The sequence below is a fragment of the Lepisma saccharinum genome, chromosome 2 (genome assembly GCF_977018435.1).
Source record: "Lepisma saccharinum chromosome 2, izLepSacc3.1, whole genome shotgun sequence".
Lineage (NCBI taxonomy): Eukaryota > Metazoa > Arthropoda > Insecta > Zygentoma > Lepismatidae > Lepisma > Lepisma saccharinum.
In genome coordinates, this window is record NC_139230.1 from 8,293,933 (window position 1) to 8,315,339 (window position 21,407).

At 35.7% G+C, this 21,407-nt stretch overlaps 2 protein-coding genes across 3 annotated transcripts in view; one reads left to right on the forward strand and one right to left on the reverse strand.

The window, feature by feature from the left end:
• Nucleotides 1–11,635, forward strand: part of LOC145983905 (uroporphyrinogen decarboxylase-like) — a 28,934-nt gene extending 17,299 nt beyond the window's left edge. Inside the window, exons 5-8 of the mRNA XM_083117016.1 lie at nt 3,690–3,851; nt 7,613–7,750; nt 9,621–9,788; nt 11,162–11,635. Of these exons, the coding sequence (XP_082973142.1) occupies nt 3,690–3,851; nt 7,613–7,750; nt 9,621–9,788; nt 11,162–11,302 (609 nt within the window). The 3' untranslated portion in view covers nt 11,303–11,635. The remainder of the gene's footprint in view (nt 1–3,689; nt 3,852–7,612; nt 7,751–9,620; nt 9,789–11,161) is intronic.
• Nucleotides 5,983–21,407, reverse strand: part of LOC145983904 (putative GTP-binding protein 6) — a 29,085-nt gene continuing 13,660 nt past the window's right edge. Inside the window, exon 8 of one of the 2 annotated variants that reach the window (XM_083117015.1) lies at nt 5,983–6,055. In XM_083117015.1, coding sequence (XP_082973141.1) covers nt 6,052–6,055 — 4 coding nt within the window. In that variant the 3' untranslated portion in view covers nt 5,983–6,051. Of the gene's footprint in view, nt 6,056–18,678; nt 19,474–21,407 lie in introns of those variants that run through there. The other variant, XM_083117014.1, reaches the window with a different exon arrangement.

Below are 21,407 nucleotides of genomic sequence, written 5' to 3' on the forward strand. Positions count from 1 at the left end.
GCACTTTTCTCCCCGTATCGGAGCTCAATATCAATATGCTATTGATCTCCGATACGGGGAGAAAAGTGCGTGCACTAGAAAATAAGAGGATTAAGTTGAATAAGGGTTTAATCAGGATTAGATTTTTAAAACAATGCAGGAAAATGGGGGTTTTACCAAACTTTTTAAAATGGGGGTATAAACCGTTGAGTGTAAGCATGATTGAACAAAAACAAGAAATACAGTTTAAAATACTAGGGAAATGTATTAGGGAAGCACATGGACAAGTCGAACGTCTTAATAAGGAATGCTATAGATTACATTTGGAAGTTAGTGGGGAACTAGACGAAGTGACGTGGAACCGCATTGAAGAGAGACACTTTAGAGCTGTGGAAAAAGCCAAATCTAGGGATAGTAATACTATTGAGAGGAAATTGATGAAATTAAAATTGAATAGGAAGGATAATCTAGAGAATAAGAAACAAAAAACAGAGGAGTGGGGAAATAATGAGAACATTTTAAATTTAACCACCCATGAACCACCTAAAGAGTTGATTAGGATTATGAACAAGGGGCAGAAATTTGCAATAGGGGTAGAGAAACTTGAAAAAGAAGAATTCATAATAGCAGCAGAAACGATCGTAACAACTATTGACGAAAGGGAGGATAAAACTGAGGTTAGACAAAGGATACGTAATATTGTAGAACAACACTTGCAAAAAGAAATTAAAAAGGGAACGAACATGAAAGGGGGAGATAGAACACGGAAAGAGAAAGTAAACGAAAACCTAAGACGCGATTTAAAAAGTGTAAGAAAATGGGTGAAGGCGAATAACGTATTTCTAATTAGGTCTGATAAAGAAAACAAGATGGTTATCATGGACAGAGAGGAATATCACCAAAAATTAGAAGATAGCTTTAAAGGTAACGATTTTGAGAAAATAGAGAAAGACCCTATTAATAAGATTAGAAGAGAGATCAAAAAAGGGGTAGAGACAAGCATTACATTGGGCACAAGCGAAAAGAAAATCCTTATTAAGGAAATTAAAGTTGGCAACATACCAATTGCTTTTGGAATACCTAAGACACACAAACAAGGCATACCACTTAGGCCTATTATACCAACATACGAACATCCGGGATATGGGCTAGCAAAAATGCTGGTAAAAAGAATAAGGAAGATAAATGAGAACACCCAATATAGCGTTAGGAATGCCGTAGAAGTTAAAGAATGTATAGAAAATCTGGAAATTGATGACGAGGATACAATAAGTAGTTTTGATGTTGTTAACTTATACCCAAGTGTACCGAGGGGGCGGGTGGGGGATTGTTTACTAAGGTGGCTGTTAGAAAAAGGAATAGACATCCTAACTGCTTGGGAATATGTACGATGGTATAACCTTGTAACGGAATATAACTTTTTCTATGTCAATGACAGTATTTATAGACAAAAAGAAGGCCTGGCGATGGGAAACCCCATTTCTGGTATAGTAGCGAGCATTTTTATGCACTTCATTGAGAAGGCAGCTTTGGAAAAAAACAGGAATGGGTATTAAATATTATGGGAGATACGTTGATGATATCTTGATTATAGGAAAGGGGGTAGCACTGAACAAGGTTTTTGAAGAATTAGAAAAACAAGACGAAAGAATAAACTTCACTAGGGAAAACTTAAGCGATGGAAAAATCAATTTCCTGGATCTTAGTATCTTGAAAGAAGGGAATAGGATTAGAACAGGAGTACATCATAAACCCCTATCGGGGAACTTATATATTAACAAGGAATCGGCGCACCCCGAAATAACAAAGAAAAACGTATTCCTTAACTTTTTTATTAGGGCCAGTAGACCATGCAATAATGGAAAAGAAAAAGACAACGAAATTCGGTGGATAAGAAAAACAGGATTAAAAAATGGATACACAAATAGAGAAATGGATAAGATAGCGGAGAGAGCACGGAAAATTATTAGGAAAGAAGGGGATCAAAAAGAAGGGGAAAAAACCGAAAATAGGAGAGTAAAGTATGTTGGCATCCCTTACCATCAATCCGTATCGGAAAAAATCAGAAAAATAACAAGAGATTATGGAATCGTTTGCGGGATGAAAGCACCAAAGAATGTAGAAAAATACTTCACCGATTATAAGAAAGGGAAGACAACTAGGGAAATACCGGAAAAACAGAAGGGGGTTTATCGAATAGAATGCCAATGCGGGAAGGAGTACATAGGACAGACAGGCCGAAATATGGGTAAAAGATGGAGTGAGCATGAAAAGGACATAAGGGAAAAAGTTCCCAAAACGGGTCTCTCAGAACACATTTTGGAAAGTGGGCATGGAATCGCAAAAAAAGAGATAATCAGAAAAGAGGGGAGGAAATTAGGAAGAAACGTGTATGAAACAGCGAGTATTTGTAGGGGGGGAAGAATAATCTTAATAGGGACGAAGGAAATTTGGACGAAGGGTGGATCAATTTCCTCAAAAAATGGGATAAAGCCTGGAAGATTAAACCCAATATCGGTTTCCACGTCACTCCGGAAGTTATGCAAGCTGCAAGAGAGGAACGTGAATTCACGTTGGATTTATGACGTAATAAGGGGAAACGAGAAAATTAGGGGGAGGGGAAACATTCGTGGAGAATTGACCTTCATGTGGATAGATAAGCACAGTTGGGTAGGAAAGGCCAAACCTGCAGGTTGCATTGAGATTTATGCAGGTTTTTTAGATTTTTAACTTTTTTAACTTTTTTACCTGTGAATAGGTCCACTACATGAGTTTTTTTAGGGAACGACTTGGTTTTTACGTACTTGTAATAGCAAAAACTTAATATTTTAAATGTACCCTAACCAACCCTTAACCACAATCCTCATATTACATTTCTGACGCAGTACTATGCCAAGTACTTAGTTTTTGTTTTTTTATACGAACCTGAGGAAAGAGATAGTCAATCTCTGAAACGTCGTTCTACAATAAGAGCACTATACTCACATACGTAAGTACAATTTTTAACTTTCCTTTTTTATATTCTGGATTTGTGAGTAACACGCGACAAACCTAAAAAATGCTAAAAGAGATATGGGAGGGGTGCCTTTATTTTAACAGGGAAATGGGGAGAACAGAAGTATAGTCACTTTATCCCCTTCCATGTGACCAAGTAGAAAAGTAAAGATGTCTGGACAAAACTTTTACAAGCTGTCTCGGAAATCCTCATGGTGGGTGGAGGGAGAGGAAGCAGGAAGATGCTATAGCTCTGGTAGCACATGGTCTAAATCAGTAAATCAGCATTGATATAAACTCAGTCAAATACACCAATACACCTCCTATATTTGACTTGCCTTCCAAAATAAAAACTAGCCGTAAAATATCACCAGAGATTTCACTGTTTCAGTGCCATCATTACAGTTAGAGTTATGGGAAAGGAAAAAATTCCAGAAACTGCTGTGTGTTATCCAGGAGTGTCATTCAGCATGGAAAACACATAGGAGTTAATGGACAGCAGGTTTCTGGGACCCCTTCCTTTCCCAACTTACCTGTTATTCTGATGATGACAATAACACAGTGTCAAAAACTTGCAAGGGACATTTTCTATTAGTTGTTGTGCCATTTTTATTGGTGTTATTGTTGATAATACAGTGCCTATTCGTTCATGTTACATTAAGTATTTGTAAGCATTTTCATATAAAATTATATTTGAAGTATTTTTCTTTTGACAGTGGACATTAATGGCATACATGATAGAAGGTGGAGGTTCAAAAACTTTGTCAAAGGCAAAAGCGTGGCTTTATAAATATCCTGAAGACAGTCATAAGCTTTTAACAATTCTCTTGAATACCATTGTTGATTATTTAGTGGAGCAAGTTGTTGCTGGAGCTCAGGTAACTATTGTAAAGGATTTAGTACATTAAAGATAAATTTGAACTTTTTAGTATAATTGAAGGGCTTGGGTGTAAAACATGGTAAGTGACAAAATGCAGGTTTCGAGATATTGAAAGTTGATGTTTCAAAAAAATCTGATTTACAAATTAAAATAAATTTCTAAATTATTTACAGCAAATATGATTCACTTGTATGTTTACTATCATACAAATACGATATTTCATGCGAATTATTTTTTTCGGTGGTGCTATATGCAATTTGTTTGAGGTTGTTCAAGGAATTGTTGTAGTTACCATGCTTTACATGCAACAATATTATCAAAATGAGTGATCAGATACTCCCTTATTCAAGCTAACTTGTGATGTCAGTTCAATAATAATATTTTGACATTAGACTTTTTATAGCAACCATAACAATTTGTAACACAAAAATGAAAGCCTTTAATAGTAATCATTTTATTCAATAAACATAAACCTGTGCTACATGTTGTAACAAGTTTTTTGCTTTCCTATGTCTATGACTGAAATGAACACAGTTAGAAAAGTAGATTTCATAGTTTTATTATGTTAGTATTTAAAAAAATAAGTTCTGAATGCTTGTGATTAAAAATAACTTCGTGATTTCTATATGGAGATCAATATTCATAAAAAAATGTTTATATATGAGCAGTTTGCAGTTTCACATATCTACTTAACACAGACAGAGGCTCTATTTATTACCTCAGCATGCCAAGCAGAATGCGATTCACAAGCCTCTGAGTTAGGTAGACTATCCAAATTTCGTACAATGGCAATATTAGATTTTGTGATTCAATAAGCTATTTATACATAAAATAGGGATGGCCTCTTTTTTTTCTTTTCAAAAAATTGAAAATCTATTTTTTTTTCGGAAAATGAAAAACTATTTTTTTTGAAAAACGAAAAACTTCCTTTTTCTTTCAAAAAACGATTTTTTTTTAAAAAAACTATTTTCTTTTCAAAATAATAAATCTTTTTCGAAAGGATTTATTTTTTGAAAAACGAAAAATTTTATTTTTGAAAATTGAAAAACATTTTTTTGGAAAAGGCCATCCCTAGTTTAAATCTCTATCTTCAAGATAACAATTACCGGCCCCCATTGCGGAGTGGTTAGTAAATCGTGCTACCATGCCAGGGGTCCCAGGTTCAAATTCTGGCCTGGGCATGGATGTTTTTGAGTGCTTATTCATCAATTTTATCATATTATCACTCATCTCCATCTTCGCGAATAAGCCAAGAGTGACACAAGATGTGAAGTAAAATAAAGCAAATCAATGAAGACACAATTATGACCTTGTAACTTTGTTGTATTTTTCTTTAACTTAACATGTTTGTAAAGAATGATTTCACATTTACACAGGGTTTAAGTTTTTAATAGTTTTCACTGATATTTAGCTCTTAGATTAAAACAGTTATAATTTCGAACCAAGAAGAAGACATATTTGCAATATCAACAATAAAATAATTTTCTTTCATCAAAGTTACACATATCATAGTTATGAAAGTTAATTAAATTACAAATACATTATTAGGTCCACCATAAAAAAATATTATAACTTTTAAAATGCGCATTACAGATTTATGGAAAAAATATTTTATAAAAAAAACTAAACTGTTCCAAATAATTGATATGATTCAGATCAAATTACATATTCCTTAAGTGTAATACATTTTTGACGTTGCTTGTAAGGCATGGTACCTTAAAGCAGCCTTAAATGCACATATCCAATTGAAAATCAAATGAATTTCTATGTGACTACAGTTATTTATATCTAGTAGAAGAAAAGTATGTGCTTCTCTACTAGATCACAGTTCACATCCAGGTAAGAGAGTAAAATTTAGTTCAAAACTGCCATTATGAGCACTGCTGCATGTAAACAATGGTGTCTACAAAGATACCACATTTTACATGAAATAGAATGTACGTGGCCATGCACAGTTTTAGTCGCATTTTTGATTGGCAACCTCTTCATTCTCCTCATTCTTAGTCGGTGGTACATATTCCGGGTCATTATGGGTTCTACACTTTCTCGTTCTCATCTTTGCTGTTGCCTCAATAGTTGCGAACTTTCTGAGACACATTGCAATTCAGTAACAGCAGTTTCACTGCCATATTTGCTACTTACCATACTTTACATGAAACAACTGGTAGATACCATAACTTTCAACAGGTCTAGTTTGGTCATCTGTTGATGAAACGAAACACTTTGAGTACGATTCTACTCCATTTACGAATGACTACATGGTGCACATTGTAACTCCAAAATGACCAAAATGTCACTTACCATGTTTTACACCTGAGCCCTTCAATTATGAATACTATGATAACTTAAGTTTTATCACATAAAGTAGGAGATAAACATACACAGAGTTTGGATTATGGATTGGCCATATTAATCAGTACACTATTGATATTGAATGATATAAGTTGATTAGTGGATCAGTTTATTAGTAAAATTAGCAATAACAGATAAGTAAGTCTTGAAGCTTTCCTGGTGACAAATGATTAAGAGAATCTCTCGGACTATTGACCAGGTGAGTTGTCGAAAACAACACCTGGTTGATAGCCCAAGAGAATCTTTTCATCAATAACAGATAGTCTTCTGCTGTGTAAGGGATGTTTAGAGTGGGTTCAATATCTACCATTGAAAAAGTCAGATTTAGTGTAAAGATGTATGTGCTCTGTGAATCAGAACATTTATGTCTGGTCCAATGTCATATATACAGGAAAGGGAACTGTTTAGTTCCAGAGTATAAGAGACTTCTAATGTCAACACAAGTTGTTATGATTTGTATCAAGCCATTTTTAGGTAAAGGATATTGTGTAACAACAGACAACACTTCACTGCAGCTTGCAGACAAGCAGTTTTCTCTCTGGTCAGAGACATATGAGACAGCGAGGGCCACCAGGAAGGGGATGCGAGTTCAGATGCAGGAGAAGAAACTGAGAGAAAGTGAAACCCTTTCCTACCAAAGAGGAAAAGTCATGGTTCTCAAATAAAAATATAAAAAGCACTGTTCATAGCTTAGAAATGACTACACATATAGAAGAAAGGACATCGAAAGTAGTTGTAGACACAATGGGAGGTGTTGACAATGTTGATCAGCTCCCAGCAGACTACCCAATACCAAGAAAAAAGGGGAAAGAAGTACTGTAAAAAATATTTTTCCACTTTCTTTCACTTAAATGGTTTATTTACCAGACACGTTATGTAAAAGTGCATGTTAAAGAAAGAAACACTTGAAAAACTATCCTTCATGACACAACTCACATTAGATAATTTCCCGAGCATTATGTGATGTTATCTTGAACAGCAGCAGCTGGTGGCTCTGAATTAGGTGAACAACTAGTAGAGAGAAAATTAGATCAATAGTTACACATACTTATTAGAAAATAGCTCTTCACCTAATTCAGAACCACCAGCCACCACTGATCTTGAAAGCAAACTGATTTGTTTATCAATGCTCAAAAAAAGAAATCATAAAACAAGTCACATTATGCTGGAGGTAATTATCGAAAACACAATTGGTTTTGAAAAACTGGGTGTGCAAGCAACTCTTTGCCCTGCACTTACTACCATTGTTGTGGGTCTTATGTGTTTAAGTGCATATTTTAGGAGCATTTTCTGAAGTTTCCATCACATTACAAAGTACAGGAATTTGATATGTTTTTCTATTTTTTGTTACTCTGTTTTTAAAAATTTATACATATTACAATTACAACATGAATTATTTTTTTACAGATCCTACAAATCTTTGAATCAAGTGCTGAATACTTGGGACCAGAACTCTTCCACCAATATGCACTTCCTTATATTACTGATATACGAAAGGGTGTTCAAAGTAAATTGAAAGAAAAATCAGTGAAAGAAGTTCCAATGGTAAGCATTTTTAATATTTACTAGGGATATATCAATATAAAATTTGTATATTTTTATTTCACTATAGATATAAACTACACTGATACCTGTAAATGTTAGCGTACTTATTTGAAATGGAAGCACACACTTAGTTCTGAATCTGAATGTAAATTCACCTCTTTGACTGGTCTGCTTATTAAGTTGTCAAATTATCAGTCTGAAGAAAATGTTGCCTCCCATACATTGTCGTCGATTCAATTCTTGTAAACTTTTAAGTGATGGTGTTATTAACATACAACAAATTGCATTAGGCATTGACATGTACACTTCTTTGAGTGTTGGTCTCCTCAATAATACCATAATTAAATATTATTACATTGAACTTCAAAACAAGGGATTTCAGACAGTGCCACCTTAACTAAACTGGGGGAGGGGCCTGGTGCATGTTATGATTCCCCCCAGCCATAATATTTGTTGTGCTACGATAATGGTATTATAATTATGGATTCAATACAAAAAAGTAATAATGAGACAGAAAACTGAACACAAATTGACTGTTGAGATTGGGGCATCAGGGGTGAGCTTTTATGTAATATTGCCATATATTGGCTAATGATAAGCAAAACTTTTTAAATAAAAAATCACAATTGTAGTAAAATTTAGTAATGTATGTATTAATCCTATTATGTACCAAACACAAACCAACAATTGCAACACGAAAGTGGTAAATGTCAATAGCCACTTACTGCACTAGATTTCTAGTTGAAAATATTTCAAAATATGACCCCTTTTCCTGGAGTACTTAATATGCAATTTCTGCTTTAACTGCCAGTAATATGCAGTATATCATACTGTAGTATAGTTTGTCCACAACACATTTAAAATTTCTTGCTTGTCCTTTTCTTCTTTGTTCAAGAAGTGCACTTCCACCAAAATATAGATTTTTCCAAACACAGCAGATTTCCCTGACTTTTCCAGAAAAAGTATATTCCCTGACTTTTCCAGGTTTTCCAGACTGGTAGACACCCTGCGTTAAGCAAGCAGATCCACATTGTTCAGATGCATGCATAGAAATGAGAGTTCTTTCTGAGTTAAAAGAAAATAATGCTGGATGGTGACCCTTGGTGTGATGCACTGCTTGCACCACCAGTTTTTACGGCACTGATTGTTCGAGTTCAGTTCCTAGTCAGGATGCAATTTAGTGGTTTCAACTGTATGTCTATTAGTGAATAGCGTAGCTTCGCATCAGCTAGACTTAAACAATTTTGACTTACTTCTGTGAACTTGCATGGTCCCAGGTATTGTTATATATACAATATAGAAACAATATGTTTGTGAAATATTTCAATAGATAATTCACATTGAAAATTAAATACATATGAGATTTTTCAATTGAATTGTGAAGGTTCTCATTTGGGTGTCTTAGCATGCTTGAATCCCTTGTAAGGAGAACAGTGGCATGCTGAGGCTGGATAATGGGGCTTATATCCCTCCTTCACTTACATTTGGACAATTTTCCAATATAAAAATTGAATACATGAAAAGATGGTAAAGTACAGCACTGTGTACTAAAAAAATGCCATAAATCACCTCCTCTTCCAAAGAATACCTGGACAAGACACTGAGGACCTTTATCAGAATAATAAAATGACAGGATTGTGCACTCAGTTTTTTTTAAATAGATATACAGAATGAATGAAATTATCAACAATTTTGCCAATAATGTGCACTGTTTTGCCTGTATTGGCTGATACAATACAGTACCAATTAATCTGTCTGACACAAACGTAATAAATGTATTGGAAAACTGGGTCAAACGAGTGTCAGTGTTAAGTATCTGATTTAATTTATTTCAGTTTTTTCTTATGCTACTTTAACTTATAACTTGCAGATAATATTTGCCAAAGGAGCACACTATGCGCTAGAAGACTTGGCTAGGAGTGGATATGATGTTATTAGCATTGATTGGACCATAAACCCTGAAGAAGCAAGGAGAAGAGTGGGCCCTAATGTTACGCTTCAAGGCAATTTGGATCCTTGTGCCTTATATGCTCCAGTGGTTAGTGAATTTACCGAACCTCCTATCAACAATTTACTTTCACTGGGTGTTTGAATATCATGTTCTTCATTTCAATATCAGTAGTCACCAACTTTTATTGACAAAGTAACATAAAATGTTATGAATATTTCCAAAATTGTACTTTCTTGCCATGTCTCATCTTGCATAACAATTTGTGAATAATTTTTAGATTGGGCTGAGCTGGATGCTGATTTTGATGCCCCCAATATTCATGCCAATTCCCACAGATTCCAGTGCTTGAAATTTTAGCATGTACTTGGAATGCAAACTTGTATGTTCAAATTATGCCACATCAGTCTGCAAGAGATTTGCTTTAAATCTTTTTGAAAATCACTCATATAATTAAATATAATATAAACTCACATAATTAAAATAGCTATCAGCCTGTCATTTACTGGCAACTACAAAATACACAACTGTAAGGAATACTGTACATTTTGCATAATTTTAAGGATATTTGAAGTTCATAAAAGTGTCAACAGATAGTGCTATCAGCCACTATCAATACGTTTTGGTTTGAGAATGCTAAATATAGGTAGTTTTTATTTTGCGAAATATATTTGCAAAGTACATCCTGGGTTCACATCTGGCCTGGACATGGGTGTTCTTTGTGAATATCCTTTCATCAATTTCATCATATCATCACTCATCCTCAATGTCACGATTAGTCAAAAGTGGCAGAAAAGTGGTATAAAATAACCTAATTCAATCAATCAATTAGTCAAGTACAAACAGAATATGTCTATATTTAATACTAGTTAAATTTAGAATGCATTACTTAGTTCATATTGAAGTGCATTCAAGTATATACCTTGTATTACATTATCTCGCATTATATTTGTAACAAGGTGTCTACAACTTTGGAAAAACAATCCCTGACTTTTTTCAGATTTTCCAAACCAAATCATTAGGACAATGAATGTGCATGAACATGTGTATAAAGAGGCCACTGTTTTAGCTAAATAGTCACACTTAGAAACCCATATAAACAAGTTTTACAACACTCGCTTCACACTTAATGGTAACAATAAGGATGGAAACTAGTCAATAATTGATGTTTATTGTGTGGGAGAAAAGCAAGTAATTATCAGTGATTAGCTTTTATGTGATATTTGCACCTATTGATTGATGATTAACACAAATAAGTTTATCTAAAAAATCATAACAATTATAGTAAAATTTAATATGACTTCATTTAAGAGTAAGTAGAATCTTAAATTCTGTGTGAGCATTTCTTTTGTAGGGACATTGCAATTGTAGATTGTTGTCAAATTGTAGTAAATGTGATTAATTTTGTTGAATAAATTTAGTTATCTTTTTGTATTTTAATTGACAGTTTCATAAATTTTCAGGAAGAGCTTCAAAGGCTAGTGAAAGAGATGGTGAAGAAGTTTGGAAAGGAAAGATATATTGTGAATTTAGGTCATGGAATCTACCCAGATGCTGACCCTGAAAAAGTGAAGGTTTTAATTAATTATGTACATGAACTGTAAAAAGAAGCCATTATGAGAATGCTCAGGGAAGTCCATAGAACATAACTAAAAATGTTGAAGGTTTTCAGGTACTTTTTGTCTCTCTGAACATGGTGAGCCAGTATTCTCCACTGTAAAATTTTTTGAAAAATGAATTTAAAACTAAACTCCCATTTAATGTTTGGAGAAATTGTTTTAATATGTTGAGATGTCCTGTCATGTTCTAGTTTGAGAATACATTGCTAGACCTTCTCAAAACATATTGTTATTGTTCTTGGATGGAAACTGATATTTGAAAGTTTTCTGTTGTATTGCAAATATCAATTGAGGAGCATGTGTGATAAAGATCTTTAAATTGGCTTTAAGAATGATATTACATGAATTTTAATTGAACTATTTTCTTTACTATTATTGGCAAAGTGTTTCATTACAGTCGATGTGTTATTTCTAGTGGTAGCTGTAACGTAGCATAATGTGTAACAATGTTACATTACAAATGGAACTTATGATATGCAATATAAAGATATCATTCCACAGAGTACCGGTAAACAGCTAGATGTACTGTTGCTCAATGACCTCCTCACTTCAAGTGCTGAGTGGAAAACAGCTTTGCATGGAATGGTATAGAAAGTACTGGTACAGTGGGATGCACAAGTATTGCTCGGCAAATCCATGACTATTTTCATTAAGTTTTCTCCTGCATCCTGTGTGTTTTTGAGGGATGAGTTTTCGTGTATGCTGGTGCAGAGCATGTGTGTGGCTTTGTTTCAATTCCTGAAGATCTCACTGGGTAAGCTAAAGAGAAGAAACATGATGGTGAACAATTTGCCAGGTAATACTTATGCATTCCACTGTACAGATTATACTGGAATGGTGGTGTACTGGTATAAAATGGAATGATAGATTGGCAACTGATACAGGTGGAAGATTGGCCAGTTCCATGGAAGAAGCAGGCAATATCAGAATATTAAAATACCTGTTCTGTAATCACCAGAAACTGCAAAAAGGGCACTACAGCATCGACATAGTGGACATGTATAATTCAATACCCATAAACCTAGCCCTAACATCAGTTGAAAGATGGCTGACCATAAAGTCCCAGCACTGGTAGCCGAAACTGCCAATTTGCTAGAAGTGTGCTTAAGAGACAATTATTTTCAATTTGAAAATAACACTGATTAACAAAAAAATAATTTCGGCGGATATCTTGGTATCCAACACGCGTTCTAAGACAATTGAAACATGCTGATTCAAAATATGCAAACTATTTGTCTGTAACACCCACCATTCTTGAGATATATGACATCAACCATTTATATATGTTTAACATTGTATCAATGCACAACAACTCGCAGACATAGGTTTCACTAGAGCACTTTTTGCTACATAGAATACTATTTAACATGGCTTTAGCTAGGAAAATTATGCAAATGCATCACATGACACATATACCATATAGTAATATCTAGTTGAAGGTATATATATAAATACATATAAAATACATACATATAGAAAATACTTACTTAATTTAAGGTGTTTGGTTTGAATTTCTTGGCTGTAGAGTTGCGTTTGTGCTGAGCATTTGACATGTCACGCTGAAGCGTCCAACGCTAGTTCGCCTACATTGCTGCACTCCATCGACACTGATAGCTTGATTCCATCACCGAGATGTCCTGATGAAAATGTTCACCATGTTCGTCGCTGACTGTCCTAGGTTCACGGGGAAGAAGTCAAGATGTGAGTCGAGGAGATGAATTTTGAGGGACATGTTGCAACCCAGCTGTCTGTACGCACTACTGCACAACATTCACATAGTCAGCAGATTTATAATTTCCAAGGAAATTGGCTACGACTGACTTGAATGCCACCCTTGCATCTCTTTCAGTGCCACCCACTAAGTCTTGGAAGTGGTTGTCAGCAATGATATTCCTCATTTGTGGACCTATGAACACACCTTCTTTCACATTCGCATAACTCAACTCCGAAAACTTGTTGCACAGGTACCGAAAAGCCTCTGAGTCGTTGTCTAGTGCCTTCATGAAATTCTTCATGAGTCCCAGCTTCAAATGAAGCGGTGGCATGATAACTTTTTCACTCTCAACCAACAGCACACGAAGGACGTTTTTACTTCATGGCTGCATTCTATCTCTGATCAGCCAATTCTTATTTATGTAGTGGGGTGTAAGGGGTGCTCCTTCCACATAGTGCACCCAATAGTAAACCTCACTTCCACGTAGTACACCCTGGACTGCAGACTAATGAGGCTCTGGCGACTGGCCCCATGGCCAGTATAATTTTGTTTGTATTGTCCTGTGTTTTGTCCTTATTTGTGCTGAGTGCTCCTTTACAGCCTCAGCTTTTAACGAAAGTCAGAAGATTTTAATATTTTATATTTCATGCTTTTAGTTATGCAACGTTAGAATTTGAATTTGAATTTGAAATTTTGGGTGCGTAAGCACTAAGGCTATTTTGCACCAGTCACATTATACGGGGTCCAGCCCCTTATCGTTTCACAGAACAACTTTATGCAACGTTAAGAGTTGTTATTTGTAACGATAAGGGGCTGGACCCCGAATAATGTGACGGGTGCAAAATAGCCTTAGTGCTGACGCACCCAAAATTTTCAATTCTTTATGTAGTGGTGCTTCCTATCTCTGCTATCCCACTCGCAGATGAAGCAGCAGTACTTCTTCGCCTTCCTTATCCAACCACGCAAATTGCGTGCACATGTCAAACATATGAATTGTGGTGCCCACGACTTACCACTATCTACCTTTGAATCCAAGTATAGTTCATATGCTTTCTTCAGGAACTGTGTAAAAGTCTTCCGATGGGATTTCTGTTAGATAGCCCCACACATAGCAAAACAGATCTGGTGAATTTATGCAACCTCTGGACGCCATAATCTACTGTCACTCAAAATAAAAAAGAAACAAATGAAAGTATAGTATCGCGATCTCGAAAATATTTCGACGTATTACATTAAGTATAACTGTGTTCACAAACAATGAAAAAAAAATGCGGTGTTGCACGAAAAATAACTAAAAACGATGAAATTTTTTTTGAGGAAAGGTATTGCAAGAAAAATAAAATTTTGTCCATATCTTCAAAACCTGACGTGATAGTGCAAAACGGTTTTCAGATTTGAAATCAGCATAAAAAAGTGCATTAGAAAATGTCAACACCATGTCAGATATCTACGGCTTGTTTATCAGTGTAATTTCTATGAGCAATCTGAAGGCCTTGCCATGGGAAACCCACTATCGGCTCCCATAGCAAACATAGTAATGCATTTGGCTGAAAAAAAGCATACTCCAAACTCTGGAACTCAAATTCATCAGTAGAGGCATGCAAATTTCGTTTTTGACGAAAACATGAAATATGAAATAACATGCTGTAATGTTCATTTTTCATGTTTCTGAAAGGTGTGAGGTGCATTTTTCTACCCTGTTTTGTCACGAAATAATGCGAAATGAACTGCAAAATGCGAAATATACTCTTAAACACGAAATTTACCATTTATATACCTATGCGACACTTTCTGAAGTCTGAAGTATCCTGTGAGTTATGCAATTCACGGAAAATTGATTAATTCTGCTGTAAATATTTGAGAAGCTAAAATGGACCTCTTTACACAGGAATAAACTCAATATTCTGGTAACTACATAAATGTGCTATTAGAAGGGATAAGTTTATTTTGTGTAATAAGTGCAGTTTTTAAATCAAATTTAGGATTATATTCACAATTTTAAAACCAAAATGTCATTTTATATACCACTTTTGATGTGAATATTCACCGCTATAACACCGAAATTTTATATTATTTACCGCTTTTGAACCCGAAATCTACTCTGTTTTTGTACCGAAATTTTGTTTTTTAATTTACCAAAAATATGTGCCCCTATTCATCAGATATGGACGATACGCTGATGACACCATAGTCATATACAAATAACCAGACGAGATCAACCTGTTGTTGGAATAACTAGATAGAATCCACCCCAGACTAAAATTCACCATACAACATGAAAAGCAGGGCAAAATCAATTTCTTGGACCTCACCATCAGCCGCGGGGGCAACAAATTCACAACCACAGTTTTCAGAAAACCAATATATCCATGCACTATCCAACCATCCACCCAAGCAAAAGGCCAACGTATGGCTAAACTTCTTCCGAAGAGCCTTCTTCTACTGTTCCAGAGAAAAAGACCTGAGGGACAAGATAGCAACCATCACGGAACTGGCACTAAAACATGGATATACTGAATGTCAACTCTCCACATGGTAGAGCAAAGCTGAACTCCAAGTCAGACAACCTGCACCATCAACACAACCCGCTCCACCATCGCAACCAGATCCCAATAGCAAAAGTAAGTGGTTTGCTTTTCCCTACCACATCCAACCGCCTTACCAAAGCCCTCCGCCACTACAACCTCCAAAATAGCTGACCAACTTAACAAACATAAACGGTACTTCCTCTCCCCCCTCAAAAATCCAGGCATCTATGATGCTGAATGCGAGTGCAAGGCTCATTACATCGGCAGATCCATCAGGCCCATCAGTGAGAGAATTCAGCAGCACATATCAAATGCAAAAACTGCCCAACCCACCAAGCATATCAAATTCCACAATCATAAAATTGAGAAAGTACATGTCAAATACAAAGCACACACTCTCATAGACACAAAAATCAAAGAAACGCACGCCATCATGCACTACAACCATGCACTGAACATAGATAGTGGTCAGGCACACCACGCCTGGCTTCCGTTACTGCAGCAATTAACACCGGTGAACAGCAGACGACATATACGCAGACATACAGGTGACAGCAGCACACCTAGCGGCGATTTAGGAAAAAACAACAGAAACTTGCCAAGCAACAACCAGTAGCGTCACTAGGCCATCTGCTTTCGGGGGGGGGGGGGGGGGGGGCTGCAACCAGATACATGACTTACTACTATTGTAAATATTTTTAATGTTTGAAAAGAGCAAAGTGATTAATAAGACAATAATATACCATGCGTTCATTTCGATCTTCGGCCGAGAGATCGGGAGAAGCATGGCGGGCGGCGCTGACGGAGATGCCGACATTTGCAGCCTGTAATGCCCGCTTATTTTTATGGACATATGCAGACATTCATATAAATATTGCAAAACGAGCACTAACTTTTGTTATAAGAGTACGGTTTTAATTTTTGTACCTTAGTGGCTGTATGTGCTGATGATTTTGACACACCCATCTCCTGTGAAACACGGCGTAGAGGTTTGTTTGGAGAACGTTCTAACGCTGCACCAATTTCATCGAGTTTTGCTTCGGTTAGAATCACTCGTTTTTGCTTAGGTGTTTTAAAATTTAACGATCCAGTTTATCGTAATTTAAGGACAAGATGTCTAACCGTATCTCTATGTGGAGGTGAAACGCTTGGGAATTTATGTACAAATTGCCTAGACACTTCCCGACACGAGTCTGTTTTCACGTAAGTGTCATACATAAAAATTCTTTGTTCTAAAGTGAAACTTGAGCTGGCATTCCAATCATCTCACTGACACAACACACACACACACTGCAATAACACAAGTAACGACAAGTAACCAAGAATAACACTCTTGCGCACAGTACGAAATTAACACGCTCTTGTTATACATCTGCTCGCCACTATATTCACAGCTCTGTCTTAATCGAGTCGTGAAGGAACAAAAACTCGAGCTCGGAGATTTCGGATTGCAAGGAAGCTCACGAAAAACATTGACTTTTGACGGTTTCGTCTGCAGCGTAATCTTGATACAGTGTTGCACATTCGAAACCTCCAAACGATCCCCATTGATACAAAACTTTTTCAAGGATATAAACTTAAGCAGGACGTTACTGGTCAAAACTATGATTAAAATGTTTTATTATCTGTGGCTCTTAACATCGTTTCTAAAGCGTATTTATTTGTGTGATGAATTACAGAAGAACTTTTGCGTGTTATAACACAGGTTAGTGCTCGTTTTGCAATATTTATATAAATGTCTGCATTAGTCCATAAAAATAAGCGGGCATTACAGGCCGCAAATGTCGGCATCTCCGTGAGCGCCGCCCGCCACGCTTCTCCCGATCTCTCGGCTGCAGATCGAAATGAACGCACGGTATAACAAGCATAAGGAATTAAAACTAACAGACTTGCTGCATTAATTTTTATGAAAGCAGATGGATATCACAAAAATGTCACAAAAAGCTTTGATAACAAACACACAATATCACAAACTCCGTAACACAAAACGCACCACTACCGTTTCCTCGCGTAGCAACTGTTGTGAAAATAGAACAAATGATGGCGATCGTTTGCATTGTTGCCAGCTAAAGACATGACGTGTCAGATGTAAGATCATGGTCTATGTCACAATGAAACGATTCTTTTCCAGAATATGTTCCTGCATTAACAATTGTTCAAATATGTTTTCGCGAAATACTGTATGTAATAATAGCTAAAAATTGGGGGGGGGGGGGCTGAAGCCCCCCCCCCCCCCCAAAAGGGCCTAGCGACGCCACTGGCAACAACACAATGAATTCCAACGAGGATGGTGGCAGTGGCTACCGAAATTAATAGAAAATAATGTAAAACAGCTTCGTGGAAAACATGAGTACCTTAATTAAACTGTATTGTAAGTTTGGGCCATTGAAAGGGACGGCACCTCTCCAGCCCACCTTAAATCTGCCGGTGGAACCACTTAATGCTACAGGAGGGAGATCAAAAACCTATTTTTCAAACATTGTACATTACTCTCATCCTCTTTTTAAAAAAATTATTAATTTAGGCACAAAAGAATTCACATGTAGTTGTACCATAAAACAAACTTCTAAGAATCTGTTCTAACAAATGAAACATTTAGGGCAAAATTCAGGCTCTAGTGATCATGATCCCTAATGAAGATCTTCTCGATTTGTTGCACAGTATTTGGCAGTGATGCACCTTATCATGTCACACTAGTGCTTTGAGGCCAATATGAATAAAATACCACTTGATTATTTTGTATCTGCAGTTGTGTTGTCTTTGCAATCATTTAAGTAATGAGTTGATGCAGTATGAATTTCTCATATACAGGACACTGTGATGCCACAGGTGTAAATACACTGGAATAAAACATGTAATGATATAAAAATCAGGGCTCTAATGACTAGGAAGGGGTGCTTTTGTAGATTGATTGATTGATTGAATTGTTGTTTTAAGTCCACTTTATGCACAGAAAGGCTAATCGGGACTGGACCTACAGTTTAAAGTGGGATCCGAACCACTATGTGTCTCCATCGAGTATCGAACCTGGGATGGTGCTTTTGTAGAACACAATCTACCTGTTTTTAACCTTTTTATTAGGTTTTAAGGAAACAAACATGTAAATGTACAATTTTAATTTTATTTAGTTCATTCTGTTGAACAACAATGATACATATAGACTAAGTGTTTTTATTTTCATTAAGTACAATATTTATGTTCAGTGGTACACTTAAAAGGAGAGTGGATATCTGTCTTCAGTCTCCCACCCCCTACAAAATGCTCTCAAATGAAAAAAAAAATATATGCTTACAATAACTTAAGAGAGACTTGTAATTAAAGTTTATGAAGTCCTGAGACACAACTGTAATACATTCATGTAGTTTATGGATTGGAGAGACAACAATAAAGTTTCACTTTATGTTAGTGAACTGACACAATGTTATAACACATATGTTTGAAGATCTGGTGTCTTCTTTCTCAAGTTGATGTCATCTTGCTTCACGGAAAAAGTCCAGAAGAACAAATCAAAATCATTGTCACTAACTGAATTTTTAAGTCTACGTAATCCATTGGCTAATCAGGATTGAACCTATAATTTAAAGTAGGGTCCGAACCAGTGCACAACATGCCTCCACTGGGTATCAAACCCAGGGCCCCTTGATTACAAGGTGGTGAAGTTACCACTATGTCATTGAGCTCATTGTCAGTAACCTGTAGAAGATTCATGAGAACTATGTTCACCTATTAACAAGAATTGGAGAAGAATTTCAGCGAAAAAAACAAATGAAATCATAAATATACAATTTAATCAAGTAAACCTGTGTTTAAATTTATTAAGTGTCGATTCTGATATAACAACCTTCATCAGCATGTACTGATTGTCTTTTGGGTCAGCTGCAACTTCACTCACGGCAGCTTCCTTGTAAAGCCAGCTAAAACAAAAGAGAAGGGTTATACATACAGAATAAACATAACTGAAATCCAGATTTTCATTGCTGAATATATATTCCTGTGACAATGTTCTCTCTGCTGAATAAATTTGCCAATTATTAATTGAGTTTAATTTAATATAATTCTTTAGACGATGTGTTTAGTTCAAACAACATCCAGATGTCTTTGAATTTACCTTTTCTCACACAAAATGTATTAAGACAAGCCAAATGAGCTTTACACTTTTAAGGAGTGTCCACTAAGGTGCCATATTCATATTTGTAGTCATGGAAAAAATACTTCTCCCATATAGCCTTAATACCAGTAGTACTCTTTCCACGACTGTACATCGGCATCATCTGAATCTTCACTTCATCAAAATCAAAAGGTTCGCCCGTAAGATAGTGCAGATAACAAAACGTACTGATAAATGCAATCTTTGACATCCCTGGGTATTATGTAGTCACATGGTTAACAAGGTGACGTGGCACCACTTCAGATTTTTCCCTCTAGATGCCACTCAAGGATTGGAATTATGTAAAATTAATTCCATTCAGTTCCTACATGCTCACTAAGTATGAATATTCTAAGTTAATATTTTCAGTAAGAAATAAATCAATCGATTATACACTATGCGAAATCTTTAAATCTATGGGTTCAGCATGGCAGACACACATTTCACAGAGCATATGGTTTTCAACAGTGAAAGGATTTTGTTAAACCAAGTTAGTGGCAAAATTGAACAGCTTATGTAGAAACATCCTCCATGATAATTAAAATAAAATAAATTATACAGGGTGTACACAAAGTGTGTGACACATTTCAGTGTTGAATAATATCAGCCTAGACGTAGGTACAAGTGAATTATTGGTATCAATCGACAGAAAAACTCAAAAAGTTTCTTTCTTTCTTTCCATATTACAAGTGAGTCCACAGACTAGGCTACCAGGGAAATTTTACTGTAATTGAAGAAAATGGAGACTACAGGAGAACGCTCTAAACTGTGTGTTGGTTTCTCGAAACAAAATCAGTGAAACAAATGCAGATAAACTTCAGAACACATTCCCAGAATGTCCTCCTCCTAGAAACAGTATCCTTTACTGAAGGAAAGGTTTTTAGAAACTGGGAGTGTGATAAGAAGCACTCAGGATATCCCAGCACAAGCAATGAAGATGAATGTGTCAGATTCCTTGGCCCCTGAGGTCACCCGTCACAATCCCATAGGATTTTTTTTCTCTGGGAACATGTAACAGACATTGTTTACAAGACAAAAGCGATGATGAACTGGAAGCCACAATAAACAATGTGATAGTCACTGTGGTTGTCGACATCCTGACCTGAACATGGGAAGAAATTGATTATCGTCTTGACATTCTCCGTGTGACAAAATGAGCACATATAGAAATGTACCGATACAGGACATAAAACTTTTTGAGTTTATCTATCTATCATTGCCACCAGTTAATTTGTATCTTTATTAGTTTCTGATTTATTAATAATTAAAATGTGTCTGAGACTTTGTGTATGCCCTGTATATTTCTTTGTGGATTCTGGTTATTCAGTCTCTACAATTTATCCCAACTAATGGCTATATTATTAAAGTAAGATTGGAAGGTAGGTAATAAATAAAACTGGTTTATTGTATAGTAGAGGCACATATTTTTGGTAAATAAAAAAGCAAAATTTTGGTACAAAAACAGCCAACTTCAGGTTCAAAAGCAGTAAATAAAATTAAATTTCGGTGTTATAGCAGTGAAAAATCAGATAAAAAGCAGTATATAAAATGACATTTTGGTTTTAAAATTGTGACTATAATCCTAAAGTTGATTTAAAACCTGCACTTATTACAAAAAATAAACATATCCCTTCTAATAGCACATTTATGTAGTAATGAGAGTATTAAATTTATTCCTGTATAAAGGGGTTCTTTTTCCCT